This window comes from Mytilus galloprovincialis, chromosome 12 (assembly GCF_965363235.1).
Source record: "Mytilus galloprovincialis chromosome 12, xbMytGall1.hap1.1, whole genome shotgun sequence".
Taxonomy (NCBI): Eukaryota; Metazoa; Mollusca; class Bivalvia; order Mytilida; family Mytilidae; genus Mytilus; species Mytilus galloprovincialis.
The window spans coordinates 33,477,406-33,497,454 of record NC_134849.1 but is presented as its reverse complement, the minus strand read 5'-3'; the positions used below and the strand labels follow the sequence as shown (position 1 = coordinate 33,497,454).

At 32.3% G+C, this 20,049-nt stretch overlaps 3 protein-coding genes across 4 annotated transcripts in view; 2 read left to right on the top strand and 1 right to left on the bottom strand.

Moving 5' to 3' along the window:
* The window catches only part of LOC143055597 (uncharacterized), a 445,604-nt gene that overhangs the window by 114,771 nt on the left and 310,784 nt on the right, over positions 1-20,049 (bottom strand). The gene's annotated exons all lie outside the window — the stretch shown is intronic.
* Positions 4,083-9,817, top strand: LOC143055591 (S-crystallin SL11-like). Its single transcript, XM_076228750.1, has 5 exons — positions 4,083-4,299; positions 6,379-6,474; positions 7,411-7,526; positions 8,449-8,553; positions 9,428-9,817. Exons 1-5 carry the CDS (start codon positions 4,164-4,166, stop codon positions 9,599-9,601), a joined length of 627 nt encoding a protein of 208 aa, XP_076084865.1. The 5' UTR covers positions 4,083-4,163; the 3' UTR covers positions 9,602-9,817.
* LOC143055592 (glutathione S-transferase-like) lies at positions 11,363-19,666 on the top strand. Of its 2 annotated transcripts, XM_076228751.1 has the most exons (5): positions 11,372-11,628; positions 13,632-13,727; positions 14,722-14,837; positions 18,057-18,161; positions 19,271-19,663. In XM_076228751.1, exons 1-5 carry the CDS (start codon positions 11,493-11,495, stop codon positions 19,442-19,444), a joined length of 627 nt encoding a protein of 208 aa, XP_076084866.1. In that variant the 5' UTR covers positions 11,372-11,492; the 3' UTR covers positions 19,445-19,663. The 2 variants fall into 2 exon arrangements, with proteins under 2 accessions (XP_076084867.1, XP_076084866.1); XM_076228752.1 differs by lacking the exon at positions 13,632-13,727 and having other exon boundaries at positions 11,363-11,628; positions 19,271-19,666.

The following is a 20,049-nucleotide window of genomic DNA, read 5'->3' as shown; positions in this document are numbered from 1 at the left end:
TGTTTAACCGATTTAGAAGGATCTTGAAAAAGAGAGGTCTTTCTTTTTTATTTTTTAATCTGAAGACCATTTCTTTTCATTTTTCGTTATTTGCTATTAGTTGTCAATTATTCCCTATAATATCTTAAAATATTATCCCCCAATCATTAAAGATGTCCTCGATTTTAAATTTTATTTTTGACCGCCGTAAAAATTAATCGAATTGCCTTCTTACACGCGGATTTAAATACGAACTCGCAAATCACGTTTTATATATGAATCTTAAACGCCAGAAACTAAAACAAAAGGCAAAGTTAACTTATTTATAAATGTGCTTGTGCAGAATGTCCTAAAATGCGTTTCACTTTGTCATGTAATATCCTTTAATAACGTCAAATCCTTGAAAGACTCTCTTCCTATTATTAGAAAGCTGCATATCCTTCTCCATTTATCAAATGTATTGGTACCAAAAAGAAAACCAAAGTGAAAAAAAATTATCGAGCTAACACCCTCACGGCAATATAAATAAAGAACACAGGTGTAGCTTATTGTAACAAAATTGAGAAAACAATATTGAAAACGTTGAGTTCATGATCTTTTTCAGAAACACCTTATAGTCAGATGCCTGTATTAACTGTAGATAATAAAACAATAATAAACCAGACGGCTGCCATTATCCGGTACCTTTCTCGTTAATTTGGCAAGTTTTGTATGAAGTTTAAAAGCACAATTCGGAATTTGCATTACAATCTTATATTGAAAAAAACGAGTACATCTCTAAACAAAACGTTTTGTAATACAAGTTATTAGTTCTTCGTATATCTTTTGTGTTGTTAGCTCTTTTGAGTGTTACTGAGGTCAAGACATCTTCCAATCAACACCATATCTGGTTAACCTCAAAAGTTGCCTACTAAAATTTACAGTACAATATATCAACAGTTTATCTCTATGTACCTTAAGCCAGATTCTAAAATACAAATAACACATTTAGTGAAAATAGGATAAAAATATGTTATCTCAATACATGTAGCAGGGAAGACCAATAATACTTATAAATCTTTCTTTATATGTGTGACGATAAGACATAGACAACAATCCTTAGGTTCTGTAAAGTGTGCAGACCTGTGTCAGAGGCGTGAAAACTGAACTGACCTGGAAGAAGTGTCATATGAAGTATATAGAAGCGGACATGACAACCAAGTCAATATAACACTGCTATATACAAGTTTAACGTGTACCAGTCAATTATTTTGACAATTAATTAAATGTTCAATTCAGAATACATATTTGGAGCGAATTCGTTTAAAGAAAAACAAATGTACTGAGCTGCCAGATTAGCAACCTCAGTATAAAGCACCAGACTCATGCTGGCAGCCCCTTTTAGCAGCCAATCAAGATAACAGCTAGCCACTTTTCATGATATGCCTAAAAAACCAAAAACTGTATAAGACTCAAACGTTCAAAAATCTCAAAATCTTAGTTAAATACAAGTACACACCCGTGATATCGCGGGTCCGTGACTGAATTAAAGTATATAACTATGCCTAAGCCTTATTTTAGTAATTGGTATTGTCATCTGATAAGTCATGTCGATTATAAGATACACAGTTTTCTCTGCTTTCAAATCTTTCTGTTTGAACCCGTCGACCTGGAACTTATCAGTTATTGGAAATATTAATTATTTGGAAAACAAAAGGTCCTGGCTATCCAGGAATGGAGTATTTTTTAATCAACAGCATTGTCCTATATTAGTTATCTTAGAAAGTCTTGCTGATTGCTGAATAAAACTACAATAGGGAACAATTTGACAATGATTGAATTTAGTAGTGTCAATCCTTTGGTTATGACCCGTGTATATAGCAAAATCCTAAATACACCGTTTGGTGGTGCGCCTGTCAAATGCGGAACGTACAGATAAGGTAATAGCTGAACATACTATTTGTATCGGTATCGGATTCGACCCGGAACTTGTTAATTATTGGCAATATTAATTATGCTGAAAACAAAAGGGTCTGGAGTGGTGTAATTTTTAATCTACACCATTGTCCTATATTAGTTATATATAGAGTTGAATTCTTTGATTTGTCGTTTTTACCCGATGACGGCTGACAAATTGGACCTCGTAATTTTAGTATTATAGATAATTAGACTGCAGAATTCGACATTTTCACGACTTGTTGTGATTCTCAAAAGATGACAGTCTGTTTTAACTACCAATGATAATAGCAGTCACTTTTTTCGAAGGACAATGTTCGTTTAATTAAATACAATTCAATTATAAAGCTGAGAACTAGGGATATTGATGTACATCATGCATGTATGTCCTATGTCAGACTCTAAAATTGTGGCTGAAGTACAGTATACTATCCATATTATACAAAGCAACACACGGAAAAACATATATTCAAAATGACATAAATAGTTTACTTAAATAGAATATTCTTCAATAGCATTAGGCAATGGGAGCATAATTGTTACCCTTAATCGTCCGTCCTTTCGTTCGTCTTTCCGTCCATCATTCTGTCCGTCCCGTTTAAGTTTCAGTCCTCGTACTAACGTTTTTTTTTTTCGTCCAAATGAGTAGGTTCAGTAAGATCCCTTTTTGGCCCCCAAATATAGCAGTTTGACAAAATTGTGAAAATTTAATCTTTTAGCTATTTATTGGAAAGAAGAATGATTCTGCTACACAAATATGGGCTGTTTTTGACACAATAATTCACATATATCGGGTACTAACATCATTAAGTCATGCTAAATTACTGAAATCTTCACAATTTTAGCATTTTAGTTAAATTTTAGATGGTTTCCGGCTTAAATGAAAGTGGCCGCATACGTGTTCATTCATAATATTGAAATGTATATTGTATTTTATGATAATACATAATCGTGTCCTCAGTCACATTCTGTTTTTATTTTTTATTATTAGTTTTTAAATATATACATCAGATTAAAAAAAAGCGGTTGAAACTTGTTTCCCCTTCAGATTTTCACTTTGCATGTGTAATCTTCATGTGATGAAATTGCGAGTTCAATATATATATTTAGCTTGGGATAGTAAGTAAGTAAATACTTTATTTGTAGATGGTGTCAATGTAATTACAATAGAGAAAATCTTCCCTAAATCTCTAATCAATAATAAATCCTAAATAAATAGATACATTATACAAATGAACTCTTCAAATGTTTCAACGGTTTTCTTGTTAATACATTAAATTGCTGTATATTTGTCTTTAACCGTGTCAATGGTTTCCACAATTGTATACGAGGTGGTAAATAATTCGAAAAAATGATGGCTGTTTAATGTACAGTTGTATTCGCAAATCTTAAAAAGGGTCTCCAAACAACAAAAAATATCCTTTATTTGACGATCTCAAAGAATATTTGTAAACAAATCACAAGTAATACAAATGTACTGTAAAGTCATGTAACAAAGTATCGGAAATAAACGTGTACCGCTACAACAATTCTTTCTCAATTCTGAAAATGAAGCCAGTGTCTTCAAATGTTAGAAGGCTTTATAAAGTTTACATAGATTTTTTTTTATAGAAACGACTGTAAATTTTACTTTTATAGAAAGGGCCATCTGGCCGAGTGGTCTAAGTATATTAATATTCATTTACAGTGATCTTGAGTCTAGCAATCTCTGGCTCGCTCTTTATATTACATAAATGTACGACCGATATTTGAATAAAACACTGTTTCAATATAAAATATCGGTAACGCTGGGTATACACCAATAAGCGAATGCGTATAAAATAAAGTCATTTATTGTTAATTTATAAAAAAAATATACGCGGACCTTCTAACAAGTCATCGTATTAGATTTAGAAGATGCATCTATAATGATAGACTAAAATGTGTATTTCTTACATGCTTTTGCCAAGTCATTATGACACTACTGGGTCAAATGGTCATTTACTGGAAGATTCTTTCTATGGAAACGTCTGACCTGTACTAATCCGTTGAATAAACATATTGACCGCTTACGTGTAGCCAGTAGAACTATCTAGATCTTATTTTATACAAATTTAAAGTTATATATCGATGGTGTCAATATATAGGATATGGATTAATGACAAAATCTAGGACATGGTTTAAGTATATATTAAATAGACTTAATTGGTAGTTAATTCATATACTTTTCATTTGTTCATTAGCAATCAAGATATAAACATTAAATCAAAATGCCTGCTAAATTCAAAATATCTTACTTCGACATCAGAGGAAGAGGAGAATTACCTCGACTTGTGTTTGCTGCAGCTGGAAAAGAGTTCGAGGACGAGAGATTAGGTGGCGATAAATGGACAGCTTTTAAACCAAGTAAGAGGGGAGATATGATACGTTTTAGGGAATTTGGAATACTAAGGCAAAAGAGGGGGGGAGGTAAACAAGTGAATTGTGGATGTGGAGAACAGGAATAAAAACTGGGGCATATAGGGGTAAAAACAGTGGGATCTTGGAAAAAGAGGGGGAGGGGGAGTGAAACTTACAAAAAAGCGAGATTTGGGAGATGACACCAGTAAGATCAGATCAAATATAGTTTATTATATATTATATAAATACAGCCTTTGTAGGAGGTCGATACAAGGATATATTGAGCTGAAAGAAGTATATTGACTGAGGACGAAGTCCGAGGTCGATATAATTCTTTGGGTCGATATATCCTGTATTGACTTCATACAAAGGCTATATTTGTTATATTATTTATTTCCGACCATGTTTATATCAAAATCGTCATTTAGGTTTGTTGGAACTTTATAGATATTACATTGTCTCCTTGACAATAACAACATATTAGTTGTTATTTCATTTACTTCTTTTTTTGGACATCTTATGTATTTGAAGATTTTTTTTCGTCAAATAATCGATATCATTTGTTTCAAATTGTTAAACAATATCCTGAAATTCATTAAATGACGTCACAAAGTATATCGGTTTTTAGATATTCTAAAATTAACCGTGCAATATGCTTTTTGCCGGTCAATATGCTTTTTGCTATCCGCCGTTTTCTCTCTACCTTCGAGAATATAGTTTAAACATGTGACTATCCCGAAACGAATCAAATTTGTTAAAATATACGAATTAATAATAATATATATATATATATATATATATATATATATATAAATGGTTCATGTGAGGTCAACTTCTATTTTTGTTGTTTAGTTGAATATCTTGTTTGTGTCTTTGGAGGGGGGGGGGGGAGTTTGCGGGGGAGAATATATTTTATTATCAAATTGTTTGATTCTTAATTTTTAATAAAAATAATACTATTTCAGAAGGGTGATTGGAAAACGAACAAAATATTTTGTATTTATTTTACAGTAAGGGAAAAAATAAATAAAACATTAAGGTTCAAATTCAAATAACATTGTGTTCTTGTGTCTTATTGAAAAACGATTATCCCGTAAAAAAAACTACTCCCTTCTCTACCCCGAAAAAATGAGGAATGATCAGTACAATACTGCGAACTTCATAGAATTATGGCCATCATCATAAGACAATCTTCACAATTACCAAATCGAGAAAAGAATATTTTTAAGAGTTCTGAAAGGCCGAAGATGAAGGATATCACATAGAATAGTTTTACCTTTTTACCTCGGGGTGTTATACAACAAGACAAACCTTAAAATATACATTATCTATAACTTATTTTCGGTGCTTTGCTTTTGTGCCAATTGGTATTTCATTTGTGGCAAAACAAATCTTTCATTTGCGCAACGAACCATATTTCATTTGACTAAATAAAACATTTTTTTTTGCGCCAATAATACAGGTTTACTGATAGTTGTCCATTATTACCTATTCTTTATATATTATCACACAATAATTTTAATTTTTTTTTAAGGTTAAATTGTTGGGTTTTTTTCGTGTTTTTTTTCTTTCAGTCTGTTATTTTCTCATTCAGACCCTCGTACAAGAATTCTATCAAATCTAAAATAACCGTGCTTATACGCAGCATATTTGTAACTGGGATTAAAGATGTCATCGTTTTTAAACTTTAAATTGGAAGGTCAATCAAAATTAATCGAATTTCTATCTTATAAACGGATTTAAATAAGAACTCGCAAATCAGTTTTTTTTTAATGGAAATTCAATGCCACAAAATTTATTTAAGCAAAAGGCAAAATGAACATCGTGTATTTATAAATGTACATGTATTGAAAGTCATTAAATACGTTTCACTTTGTCGTGCAATGTCTTAAAATAGCATCAAATCACCGTATTAGTTGAAAGCTGCATATCTGTCTTCATTTATCAAAATATCTTGGTGACAGAGAACAAACATTATTCAGCTAACACCCTCACAGCAATATCAATAGATAACACAAGTGTACCTATTGCAATAAAATTGAGAAAAAATATGTTTGCAAACCATGAGTTCATGATTTATTTCAGAAACACCATATGGTCAGATGCCAGTATTAACTGTAGATGATAAAACAATGATAAACCAGACGGGTGCCATTGCCCGATACCTTGCCCGTGAATTTGGTAAGTTTATATTAAAGTCTGAAAGCACTGTTCGGAAATTGCTAATCGATAAAATGGTTCACTATGGTTTATTTGGGGTTTTTTTCTGCGTTGTAATCTTACATTGCACAAACGAGTACATGTATAACATAATGCTTAATCATACAATTCATTAGTGCTTGCAATATTGTATTTTATAGCTCCTTGAAGTGTGTTTCTGAGGTTAGGCAAATTTCCAATAAACACATTTCACATCTTGTTTATTTGAAACGGCTTTTACGAATATTTACAATACAATGTATCAACAGTTAACGTCTGTGAACCTGTATAAGCCAAATCCTCAAATACTGTAGAAATGAATAAATGCCACTGTGGTATGATTGCCAATTAGTTCACTTTAATTTACGCTTAAAGACCAAGTTAGAAAGATGTGAACAATTACAAGTCATCACACGGCCTCCAACAAACCATGGGATAACCTATGCATAAATAAGGGCGGATTCATTGGGAATATAGGTTGTTCCGGAGGCTGTACCCCTTTTGTTTGAATTATTTGAACGTTGCATGGTGTTCCGGGGGTTGGAACCCCCCGTTTCGAGAAATGGCTGGATCCGCAAATGTCTCTCCAGCAAGATAAACTGTCTTCGAAGCGACTGTTTTTCCTACCGAAGGTTGGTAATTCTCTGTGGGCACTTCGGCTCCCTCCATCAATAAAAACTGGTATCCACTTTATAGCCAATAATACTGAAAGTGGCGTTAAATACCAACTAGCAATCAATCAATCGAATCGGCTTATGTATAGTGATTTTGTAAAACACAATTAAAAATGGAATACCAATATTGTTTAAGTGCTTTCAGCTTAAAAAAAAAGAATAGAGAAACATGGCTTATATTAAAGAATGTTAAAATGAAGATTCCCACCAGCTCCCTACTTATTCTTTTTAACTATTGTAACAGGGTTGTATGGTTCAAATAATATGGAAAACACAAAGTGTGACATCATCATTGAAACTACATTTGACGTCTTCAATGCTATGATTAAACTACATTTCGAAAAGGATGAAGCTAAAAAGGTACGTATTTCCTTAATATGTAGATCAATTTTATAGCAAAATTACGTACAAAAACTAATAAATACGTACATACAAGAGCACAACAAATTGACACTTAACATGCATGTGAGATTAAATTTTGGACATCGATAGCTGAGTAGTTATCTAACGACACCTCCAAGTGGAAGGTGCTTTCGACTTCAAATGTCAGTTTTTCTACTGAAAGTCAATCGTTTTCTCAGGGCATTCTGGCTACCTACACCAATATAATTAATCGCCAGAGTATAGGCAATAGTCCACAAGGTAGCGTTAAACACCAACAATTAAATAATCTTAAACTAAAATCACTATCATGAACCTGTCTGACATGGGTCTGTCTCCCTCATTTCTAAAGACTTCAATAAAAACTCCAATATGACAAACATGTTCAGGGATGGGGCTTAGCATTGAAAGGATCATGATATTGAAATGCTGGCATGTCGTGTCTTAGATGAGCATAACAATCTGATCGTAATGACATCATATTGAGCACGAACACAAAATTGCAATAATACAGAGCATCAAACTGATTACTTTCGAGATTCTCAATAATATAGAGCATCAAGACCGATTTACCTACGAACATCTTAATAATGTAGACCATTGGAAAAGATTTATCTACGAGAATCTTAATATCGTTCAAATGTTCTCAAATAGCACTGAGAATAACAATCGTGAGACTGGTTTATATTAAAATAAGGAGATGTAGTATAATTGCAAAATGAGCTGACAACTATTCAACAGACTTCGTTCAAATAACGTTGATATAAGCAATTATAGATCACCGTACGACTTTCAACAATTAGACCAAACAGATACCAGATACGGATTTTCTTGCGCTATTATTTGATAGTAATTTCAAAATTGCAATTGTTTATTTCAATCATTTTATTTTCTTATCTAGGAAGAACTTGGTAAAAAGTTTAGTACAGAAGTTTTGCCCCAGTTTTTCACATATTTGTGCAAGTTACTCAAAGAAAATGGTGGAAAATTTCTCGTTGGTTCAAAGGTAACAAATATATATATTTATATTAAACAAAACAATCTTGAAATTGGCAAACCTAAGATTAGTTAAATACATTGAGGCCAGTAGAACATATAATTTTTTAGTAACTACTGTGGATTCATTATTATTCGTTGGATACCAATTTTCGTCGCTTCCGTGGGTACAGTTGAACCACTAACTTAAATCTGCAATAAATTATAAATTTTCTATATGGTTGTGTGCAGATATTTGCAAAACCACGAAATCAAATATCAACGAAATCATAAGTTTTCTACAATCCACGAAAATTGATACCCACGAACATAAACGAATCCACAGTTGATAGAGAATAAACGAAAAATATGACGTTTAATGATATTCAATTTCTCGATCCAATATGCATAGTGCCTCGATGGCCTAGTTCAATAAAATACCTGATCACTAGCCTGTCGATATTGGGGTTGTGTGTTCAAATCCGGCACGCTGCAGGCGCGTTCGACTCCGATCTGAATTGACTAAAGGTTGTCAGTTATCCTTCCGAAGGTCGACAGTTCTCTCCGGGTACTCTGGGTTCCAGCATCATTAAAAACCGTATAAAAACAGTGGTGAAAGTGGCGTTAAACAACAACAAATCAAGTCAATATGATCTTTTTAAGGATATTGACATTTTCAATCAATAGACTATTTACAATTTGTTTTATGTTTAGGTTAAATGCAGTTTGTTCCGAGCCAACGTTTATAACAGGTTATAATTGTTAGAATAATCCTTACACAAGTTTCTTGACCATGTGATTAATTTTAAGTCAAAATGGCGTCTTCCTTAAAAGCTTTGACATTTGAAATTCTTTTGGAAAAAAGTAAGCGCAAGTTGTAATTGTCTCCTTTTTGTTTTTTGCAGTTGACTGTCGCAGACATGGCTGCTTTTGACATGCTTGATAAACTAACATGTAATCCAAAGATGGGAGAAGGGGTGTACAAAGACTTTGCTGAAGTCAAAAAGTTTTATGAAAGTGTAAAAACAAATGCTAATGTACAGAAATATTTAGAGAAGAGACCGGCATCGGACATGTAAATCAAGGAACATACTCATCTTTATTTTATTCATTTATTTATTTAAACATTTACATGGTTCTGCATTAACAGACATAAGTATGTGAACAAAAATTGAAGATTATTTACATCGTATACAATAGTACATGTTTTTTGTACCTGTTTATTTTATAGTTATCTGTTTACTGAATCTGTTTTACAAATTGCAATTTACTGAATTAAAATATGGTGAAGCTGTTTTGTATTGTAAAATATTTATTTTATAGCAGTGAAAAAAACTCATCAAAGATTCCGGGCGTATAATTGTATACGCTAGACGAGCATTTCGTCTGCAAAAGACTCAGCAGTGATCGAAGCGCGAATAAAAAAATGTATAACGCTATAAAAAGTGAGCGAGTGTATACACAAACATATACAAACAACTAAGACATTCTATTCCATTTTTTTGTTATCAATGCTGTAATAGAAAGGTCTATATAGGCTTTACAGAATAGACAAGAATGGAAAAAAAATGCAGAATAAGGGCCAAAACAAATATGTAATTATTATGAAAAATGGGCCGAAAAAATATAGAATGGAAAACCATTGGCCATGGGTGCTAAAATATTAGGAATATTTAATAAGAGTCAAAATAGAGAAAGAATAGAGAAAAATGGTATAAAAAGATGAAAATAAAGAAATGAAGATTCCCATTCAGAGTCGGCCTCTGACATGTCTGATGTGTGTTTCACAGAAGAAGATCTAGATGGGATCGTTTACATAATGGTCAATAATGGACTAAACTTATAAAGATTCGAAACAAGGGAGGCTAAATATAAAGAATATAATCATAAGTAAAACTAAACAGGTATATATTTGTACATGTACACAAATTTATTCTAGAGTACATTTGTGTATGTATAAATAGCCGCGGAATAAGAATAACGTATACACGTAAATATAAATGTTTACAAAAGTATTTAACAAGCTTAAGTGGTTCATAAAAATTGACAAGGCAAGATACCGCAACAACCATCTGATCAGCTATTGGTGACAATGAAAGAGGAACATTCCCACTAAATAATTTAAATTTCTTGACATGTTCTAACTCTTTCTACATGAATTCTTGGATTAGCAATAAGTTTAGTTTTCACAGTTAACTCTTCTGCTGGAGTGAATTTGATTCTTTTGCTAAGAAATGGTAGCATATCAAACACTGATTGTCGTGACAGTAATAAGTAGTCTATTTGTGAATCCCCAGACTGCTAGCTGGGATCTCCATTGGTTATTGAAATACACTCACTCACCTGTTCGTCATTTTGTTACAGTGCTGGCATCGGGTAGTAATTAATGTCAGTTGGTCCTTTATCATCGACGAAGTGTTTACTGCACATGTGTCATGTTATATGTCACATAACAACAATGTTTTACATCTTCAGACTTATGTTTCGCCTTAACTGCCTCAATTTAACTAGACTATATCAATGAAACAACGCTAAGAGTTAACGTCATACAAACACTGTGCTTACTGATTGACCTGATTAGAGATGCAGATAAGAAAATTTCTTTTTAGATCATCTGATCTTTGCTATTAAGAGGTTGAAATTACTTGCTTATTATTTTCATCCATTTTACTTTTTTTGCCAACACATTATGACATTATTTGGTCAAATGTTCATTTGCTGGAAGATTCTTTCAATTGGAAAGTCTGGTCTGAACTATTTATCGATTGGATAAACATTTCGACCTCTTTAGTGTAGCTAGTAGAACTAGCTAGATCTTATGTATACCAATTATATCGATAGGGTCAATATATAGAACATGGATTACAGGTAGTATTTAAAACATGGTTTTATTGTAAAATACACAGCTTCGGTAGTTAATATATACTTTTGATTGTGAATCAGCAATTTGGATATAAACTAACAATCAAAATGCCTGCTAAATTCAAAATATCTTACTTCGACATCAAAGGAAGAGCAGAATTACCTAGACTTGTGTGTGCTGCAGCTGGGAAAGAATTTGATGACGAGAGAATAACTGGTGATAAATGGACAGCTTTTAAACCAAGTAAGAGGAGGTGGGAAACCCGCTTTTAGGTAGTGGAATATGGGTGTAGAAAAGTCGGGTTGTTGGATCTGGGAAAAAGAAGGGAAAAAGTGGGAAGTTGGAAATATTACAAAAAGAAGCAAGATTTGGGGAATGACACCCGTGTCATCACTCAAAAAAGATAAGACCAATTTTATTTCATTATATATAAACGATTCACGTGTCAACATAGAAAGACGAAAAATCAGTTTGTCCCGAAAAAATGTTACACTCATCCATATTTATGCTAATGTGGGAAAACTTATCTTGATGTAATTTTTTTGCATATGACACTGTATTGTACTAAACTGAATATGAGGATATATACCTTGTGTTGATTGTTGTGTGTTTAAGATACATGCAGTAACTAGTTATTTCTTTAACTGTGCCAAATCTATAAGGCAGAATTATTTTTACTACTTGCACATTCTAAAACAGTTATGTTGCCTAGTTTTGAGTAAAAAGGTGGTTATTTTTGGGTGATAAATACAATTAGTTATGACAATATTTGTAACAGGGTATCTACATGTATCATATTTGATGATTAGTCGGTAATACATGATTAATCGTGTTCCACGTAGAATCAATATAGCATGAACATTGTGTACAAATGCCTTGTATGTTTCAAACACTTTAAATGTCCATATACATGATATATATTTACAAAATTTTTAAATTGAAAAGAGGGTCTATAAAAACATTGAACAAGTTTTTGTATACTTAAACTTTACATATTTATTTCTTAAAATAAAATCAAATATTTGGACAAAAAATCAATTGCGGTTTTTATCTATCTATAATATTGGTAAACAAATTTTATTATTTTGCGAATTTTAATTTCTTATGTATATATGTCATCCTTTTAGGAACTTCTGAATCAAATCAGGTGCATTAAATGTTTTAAACATTTTAGTTTATGTGCAGATTCTTGTGCAATACTGTCTTTTTTCAAAAATGCATGTAACTGAGTGGCTCTAAGGTGAGCTTACTCTGTCTTTATTAGCCTTAATTTTTCTTTTCCGCCAATGATTGGTGGTTTAAAGTGATAGTATTCATGTTTTGAAGGATATAAGAATTGTATTGTTTACGTAATCATTTATTGTTTTTGCTAAATCGAGCGTTAACGTACACATTCGGTATCTATTGACACGTATCATTTATGAACGTTATGCAATGTTTAATTGTTCATATTAAACACAATACGGTATTCATTAACATACTATATTATATAAAAGATGTTTAACCGCTGACCGAGGGCCTGGAAACAGAGTGGTATTCTTTTATTGTTTTTTATTTGAAGACCATGGCCATTTCCTTTCATTTTCCCTATTTGCTATTAGTTGTTCATTATTCCCTATATCTTTATGTATTATCCCCAAATCATAAGTCCTAGTTTTTAAATTTTTAACTTTGACGGTAAAAATTAATCGGAGTGCATTCTTATATTTTTAAAATACAAACTCGCAAACCACGTTTATATACACGGAAATTCAATGCCATAAATTAAAACAATAGGCAAACTTAACTTATTTATAAATGTACATGTACAGAATGTCATAAAAGAGGGGTGAAAGATACCAGAGTGACATTCAAACTCATAGATCGAAAATAAACTGACAACACCATGGCTAAAAAAGTAAAAGACAAACAGACAAATAATAGTACACAAGACACAACATGAAAACCATAAGACTAAGCAAAACGAACCCCACAAATAACTGGGGGTGATCTAAGGTGTTCCTGGAGAGTAAGCAGATGCTGCTCCACATCACATAAAATGCATTTCACTTTGTCACGCAATATACTAAAATAACGTCAAATTACTTAAAGACTCGCTTCCTATTATTTGATAGCTGCATATCCCTGTCCATTAATCAAAATATCTCGGTACCTAAAAAAAATCTTACAGAGCTAACACCCTCACGGCAAGATAGATAAAGAACACATGAAAGTTAATTGCAACAAAAGTTGATGATCTTTTTTAGAAACACCTTATGGTCAGATGCCTGTATTAACTGTAGATAATAAAACAATGATAAACCAGACGGGTGCCATTATCCGGTACCTTGCTCGTGAATTTGGTAAGTTTTGTATGAAGTTCGAAAACACAATTCGGAATTTGCTAATCAATAACATGCTTCACTATGTTTTGGTTTTTTTCTGCGTTAAAATCTTATATTGAAAATAACGAGTACATCTCTAAACAAAACATTTTGTAATACAAGTTATTAGTTCTTCCTATATCTTTTGTGTTGTTAGCTGTTTTGAGTGTGTTACTGAGGTCAAGACATCTTCTAATCAACACAATATCTGGTTCATCCCAAAAGTTGCCTACTAACATTTACAGTACAATATATCAACAGTTTATCTGTGTGTACCTTAAGCCAGATTATAAAATAAAAATAACACATTTAGTGAAAATAGAATAAAAAATGTGCTATATCAATACATGTAGCTTAATCCTATTTATAGTGACTGTGGATTGTAAAATTTAAATTGGTATGATTTCCAAAGAGTCAACTTTACCCACGAAGAAGTATACGAACAATTGCAGGTCTTTGCACGGTCTCAAACAAACCATTAAGTAAGCAGGGGAGACCAATAATAATAATGTTTTCTTATTATATCTCTCCAGCGAGATAAAGTATTGTCAAAGATACTTGGTCCGTCGGCCCTTAGTTGTTCATTTACTGTATCACTAGCCTGTCAACACTGGAGTTTTGAGTCCGATTCCAATTGTAACAAGTCTGATTGATTTAGACTGTCATGTTTACTGACAAAGGTCGGTGGTTCTCTTTTGGGCAATTCGGCTACCTCCTTCCTGGCTTCCCCGATATAACCAACCGTACTAAAAGAGGTGGAAATACCAACTATCAAAGAGTCAACTAATCGAAGATGGTGATTTATAGTGATTTTATCAAACACAATTAAAAATTAAGAACCGATATTGTCTGAGAGCTTTCAGTTTAACAAAAATATAAAATAGAGAAACATGGCTTAAACTTAAAGAATGTAGAAATGAAGATCCCCACAAGACACCAACATATTCTACATGACACTTCAACTATTTAACAGGATTGTATGGTTCAAATAATATGGAAAATACAAAGTGTGACATCATCATTGAAACTGTATTTGACCTGTACAGTGCTGTCATTAAACAACATTTAGAAAAGGATGAAGATATTAAAGTTCGTATTTATAATCAAAATAAGAAACAATAACAAATAAAATATGTATATAAAAGAACATTACAAATAAACAATTAACAAATTTATTGTAAGATAAAATGTGGGGCCTCGGGCGACCGAATGGTCATAGGAGTTTATCTACTATATTGCTGATGTTATGAGTTCCCGCATCTAGCAGGTTGTGTTTGACCTCAACCTTTATTGACTAGGATTGTAAGTTTTTCGACCAAATATCCGTAGTTCTCACCGGGCACTCCAGCTGACCGCCAATAATAGACAATAAAGCTAAAGGTGGCGTTAAATACTAACTATAAAAAAAAATCAATAAGATTAACATTCTATCATGAACCTGTCTCACATGGTTAAATATAAGATAAAGACTCCAATATGGCAAATAACTTCAGGGGTAGGGCTAACAATTCATATTAATAAAATTGAGAATGGAAATTGGGAATGTATCAAAGAGACAACAACCCGACCATAGAAAAAACAACAGTAGAAGGTCACCAACAGGTCTTCAATGTAACGAGAAATTCCCGCATCCGGAGGCGTCCTTCAGCTGGCCCCTAAACAATTATATACTAGTTCAGTGATAATGAACGCCATACTAATTTCCAAATTGTACACAAGAAACTAAAATTAAAATACTACAAGACTAACAAAGACCAGAGGCTCCTGACTTGGGACAGTCGCAAAAATGCGGCGGGGTTAAACATGTTTATGAGATCTCAACCCTCCCCCTATACCTCTAGCCAATGCAGAAAAGTAAATGCATAACAATACGTACATTTAAAATTCATTTCAAGAGAAGTCCAAGTCTGATGTCAGAAGATGAAACCAAAGAAAATAAACAAAATGACAATTAGACATAAATAACAACAGACTACTAGAAGTTAACTGACATGTCAGCTCCAGACTTCAATTAAACTGGTTGAAAGATTATGATTTCATCATATGAATATCAGGCACAATCCTTCCCGTTAGGGGTTTAGTATCATACCATCATAACATATATGAGAAGAACATAACCCGTGTCATGCCAACAACTGTTTTTTAAATAAATGTGTTTAGTTTCGATGCAAAGACCCTATAAGTGAATCAATATTAACGCCAAAATATGCAATCTTTAATGACCTGACAACAGTATCGTAACTATATCCCTTCTTAATAAGTCTATTTAAAGGTTTTGTTAGTTTCTGCGGTGAATACTGACATTTTTGTGCTTTATTAAGAATATTTCCATAAAAAATTGGATGTGAAATACCTAAACGTATAAGAAGTCTGCATGTTGAGCTATATTTACGAATGATGTCCTTATACCGATGATAAAATTTAGTAAATGTTTTGACTAGTTTGTGATATCGAAAACCCTGGTGTAATAATTTTTCAGTAATACATAAATTTCTCTCGTTAAAATCTAAAACATAGTTACAAACACGAGCGAATCGTACAAGTTGAGATATATAAACACCGTAAGATGGTGACAAGGGAACGTCACCATCCAAAAATGGATAATTAACGATAGGAAATGAAAATCATCTCTTTTATCATAAATTTTAGTATTAAGCTTTCCGTTAGTGATATAGATATCAAGATCGAGGAAAGGGCAGTGGTCATTGTTAGTATTAGCTTTATTTAAAGTAAGTTGAACAGGATAAATTTCTTTAGTATACATACTGAAGTCGTCAATATTGAGAGCCAAAATGTCATCCAAATATCTAAAAGTATTATTAAATTTGTTTATCAGATGTTGTTTCGATGGGTCTTTGCTGATTTTTGTCATAAATTGTAACTCATAGCAATACAAAAACAGGTCCGCAATAAGTGGTGCACAGTTAGTCCCTATTGGAATTCCGATAACCTGACGATATACGGAATCTCCAAAGCGAACAAAAATGTTATCTAGTAAAAATTCAAGGGCATATATAGTATCTAAGCATGTCCAATTGACATAGTTTTTTTTTGTTTATTGCTACTAAAAATGACCTAAAAGAGTTTGAACATATATATTCACATTCTGACTTTTTAAATGCCCATTTAATTAGGTGGGTAATTTTTTTCTTAATGAGAATGTGAGGCAATATGGTATACAGGGTAGAAAAATCAAAACTTTGAACAGATTCAAAATCACCAATATAAGCATGCAATTTATCAAGTACTCCCAACGAGTTCTTGACACTCCAAAAGTAATTAATTCCACTATTTTCGAAAGCCTTATTTGAACAATGTATTAATGAATAATGTATTAATATTTGAATGATGGCATGTTGTCTCTTAGGTGATCATACAAATCTGAGCGTATTGACATAATAATTTAAAAGAAAAAATAATATTTCGAATTAAAAAGGGGAATCACAAAATTCAATCGGTAACAAAAAGAATAAAAAGGGTCGAACGATATGATGGACGGTATTGCAAGATAGAAAGATAGCTAACAATAAAATACTGGTATATTGGTTAATTGACTGGGGTAGGCCCCATCTTGTATTCGCGCTTTAACTTAATTAAACACCCTGTATATAGTATCAAGGAATGAATATATCTACACGAATCTCCATAATATTCAGCATCATACAACTATATATAGAGTATGAAAACCAATTTACCTACAAAACTGGCAGTAAGACCGATTTACCTACGAGAACTGACATCAAGACTAATCTGCCTACGAGAACTTGCTTCAAGACAGATTTACCTACGAAAACTGGCATCAAGACTGATTTACCTACTAAAACTGGCATCAAAACCGATTTACCTACGAAAACTGGCATCAAGACTGATTTACCTACGAAAACTGTTATTAAGACCAATTTACCTACGAGAACTGGCATCAAGACCTATTAACCTACGAGAACTGGCATCAAGACCGATTTGCCTACGAAAATCTGAACAAAAAAGACCATCAGGACTAAATCACATCTACACATCTACGTTCTAAAAGTAAAATGTATCACAGAGAATAACAGTCGTGAGACTACTAGAATATTTTGTCTAGTTTTTATGATAATAAGAAGATGTGGTATGATTGCCAATGAAATCACAATCCAAAAGAGTTCGTTAAAATAACGTGAATATAAGCAATATTATGTCACAGTACGGCATTCAACAACAAGAAAAACCCATTCTGTTTACAGAGTTTCATGGACTTTTATTTGATTTATTTATTTCTCAGTTATTTCAAAATTTGTACTGTTCACTTAATTTGTTTCTGTATTTCAGGAAGAACTGGCTAAAAAGTTCAGTACCGAGGTTCTACCTCAATTTTTCACATATTTGTGCAAGTTATTGAAAGAAAATGGTGGAAAATTTCTCGTAGGATCAAAGGTAACAAACATATGAACAGGCAATATAATCTGGAAATTGTCAGTCCTCTGAAAAGGTATACACGCCGAGGCCAGAAGTCAATATACTTTTTAAAGCCAAATATGGAATAAAAAATCATAACGTTTAAGTGTTAGTTATATTCAATTTTTCAAGCAAATAGGTGCTAAATATGAAGACAGTTTTGATGATATTTAGCTCCTAAATCAATGGACTGCTGACAATTCGTTTTCTAATAAGGTTAAGTACAGTCTGGTCGGACCTAATGTTTATAGGTGGTTAGTGTTGTCAAGTAAGTTTCTTGATGGCGTGGTTAATTTGAAGTCAAAATGGTGTCTTCTTTAAATATTTTGTCATTCAAAATGCTTTATCGGCTGAAATCCGTTTAAATATTAACAGAAGATAATTTATGCAGTTTTTACCATTTTAACCAAACAGTTGTCTTGAAATATTAGGCATATTTACACAATAATATCGGAAAAGTTGAAGCCTTTTGGTAAAGTAACACCATTATTTGGGAAACGTTGAACCCTTTGTTAAAGTACCACCATTATTTTGGAAACGTAGAAGCTTTAAAGTAACACCATTATTTTGGAAACGTTGAAGCCATTGTTAAAGTACCACCATTAATTTGGAAACATAGAAGCTTTTGGTAAAGTAACACCATTTTTTGGGAAACTTTGGAGCAATTTGTATAGAAATACCATTCTTTCGTAAAAGTCGAAGCCTTTCCTATAGAAACATTACTATTTTGGGAACGTTAAAGCATTTGGTATAGTAATACCATTCTTTTGTAAAAGTTGAAGCCTTTGGTATAGTAATACCATTCTTTCGTAAAATTTGAACCCTTTGGTATAGTAATACCATTCTTTCGTAAAAGTTGAAGCCTTTGGTATAGTAATACCATTCTTTCGTAAAAGTTGAAGCCTTTGGTATAGTGATAACATTCTTTCGTAAAAGTTGAAGCATTTTGTATAGTTATACCATTCTTTCAAAACAAATGAAGCCTTTCCTATAGTAATGCCATTCTTTCGGAAAACTTTCATGAAATCATTAGAAAAAATGGGGAAAGTAAGCACATGATGTTATTCTCTCTTTTTTATTATTTTTAGTTGACTGTCGCAGATATGGCTGTTTTTGACATGCTCGATAGACTAACTTGTAATCCAAAGATGGGTGAAGGGGTGTACAAAGACTTTGCTGAAGTCAAAAAGTTTTACGAAAGTGTGAAAACAAATGCTAATATACAAAAATATTTAGAGAGGCGACCGGCTTCGGACTTGTAAATCAACGAACACACTAATTTTTATTTATTTTTATATTTATTTATTTAAACGTTTACATGTTTCAGCATTATCAAACATAGATGTGTGAACAAATCTTGAATATTATTTACATTGTATACAACAGTACATGTTTTTATATTTATGTGTTTAGTGAAGTTGTCTTACAAATTGCAATTTACTGAATTAAAATAAAATGAAGCTGTAATATTGTTGTTTATAACATTCTACAAAAATGCTCTTCAAAGATTCCAGGCTCATACCTTTGTACACTAGACACGCGTTACGTCAACTAAGATTCGTAAGTGACGCTCGAATATAAAAATATTGAGCAAGCTAGCGTAAACACATTTTTATGAATACACTAATATGAGGTTCTAAGCTTTACAGAATATAGAATAATGGACAGGAAGAGGAGATTAAAGGGCAAAAATATAAAGAATAAAAATAGATAAGCACAACAAATAAAGATGGCTAAATGGCATGAAGACCCATACATCCAACCCCTAATAACACTTTGTTGCTCATTCCACTCGCCTTAGTTATTTGAATTATGTACATTAAACAAACCAACTTTCCAAGAACACATTTTTCTTATCTCAATTGAT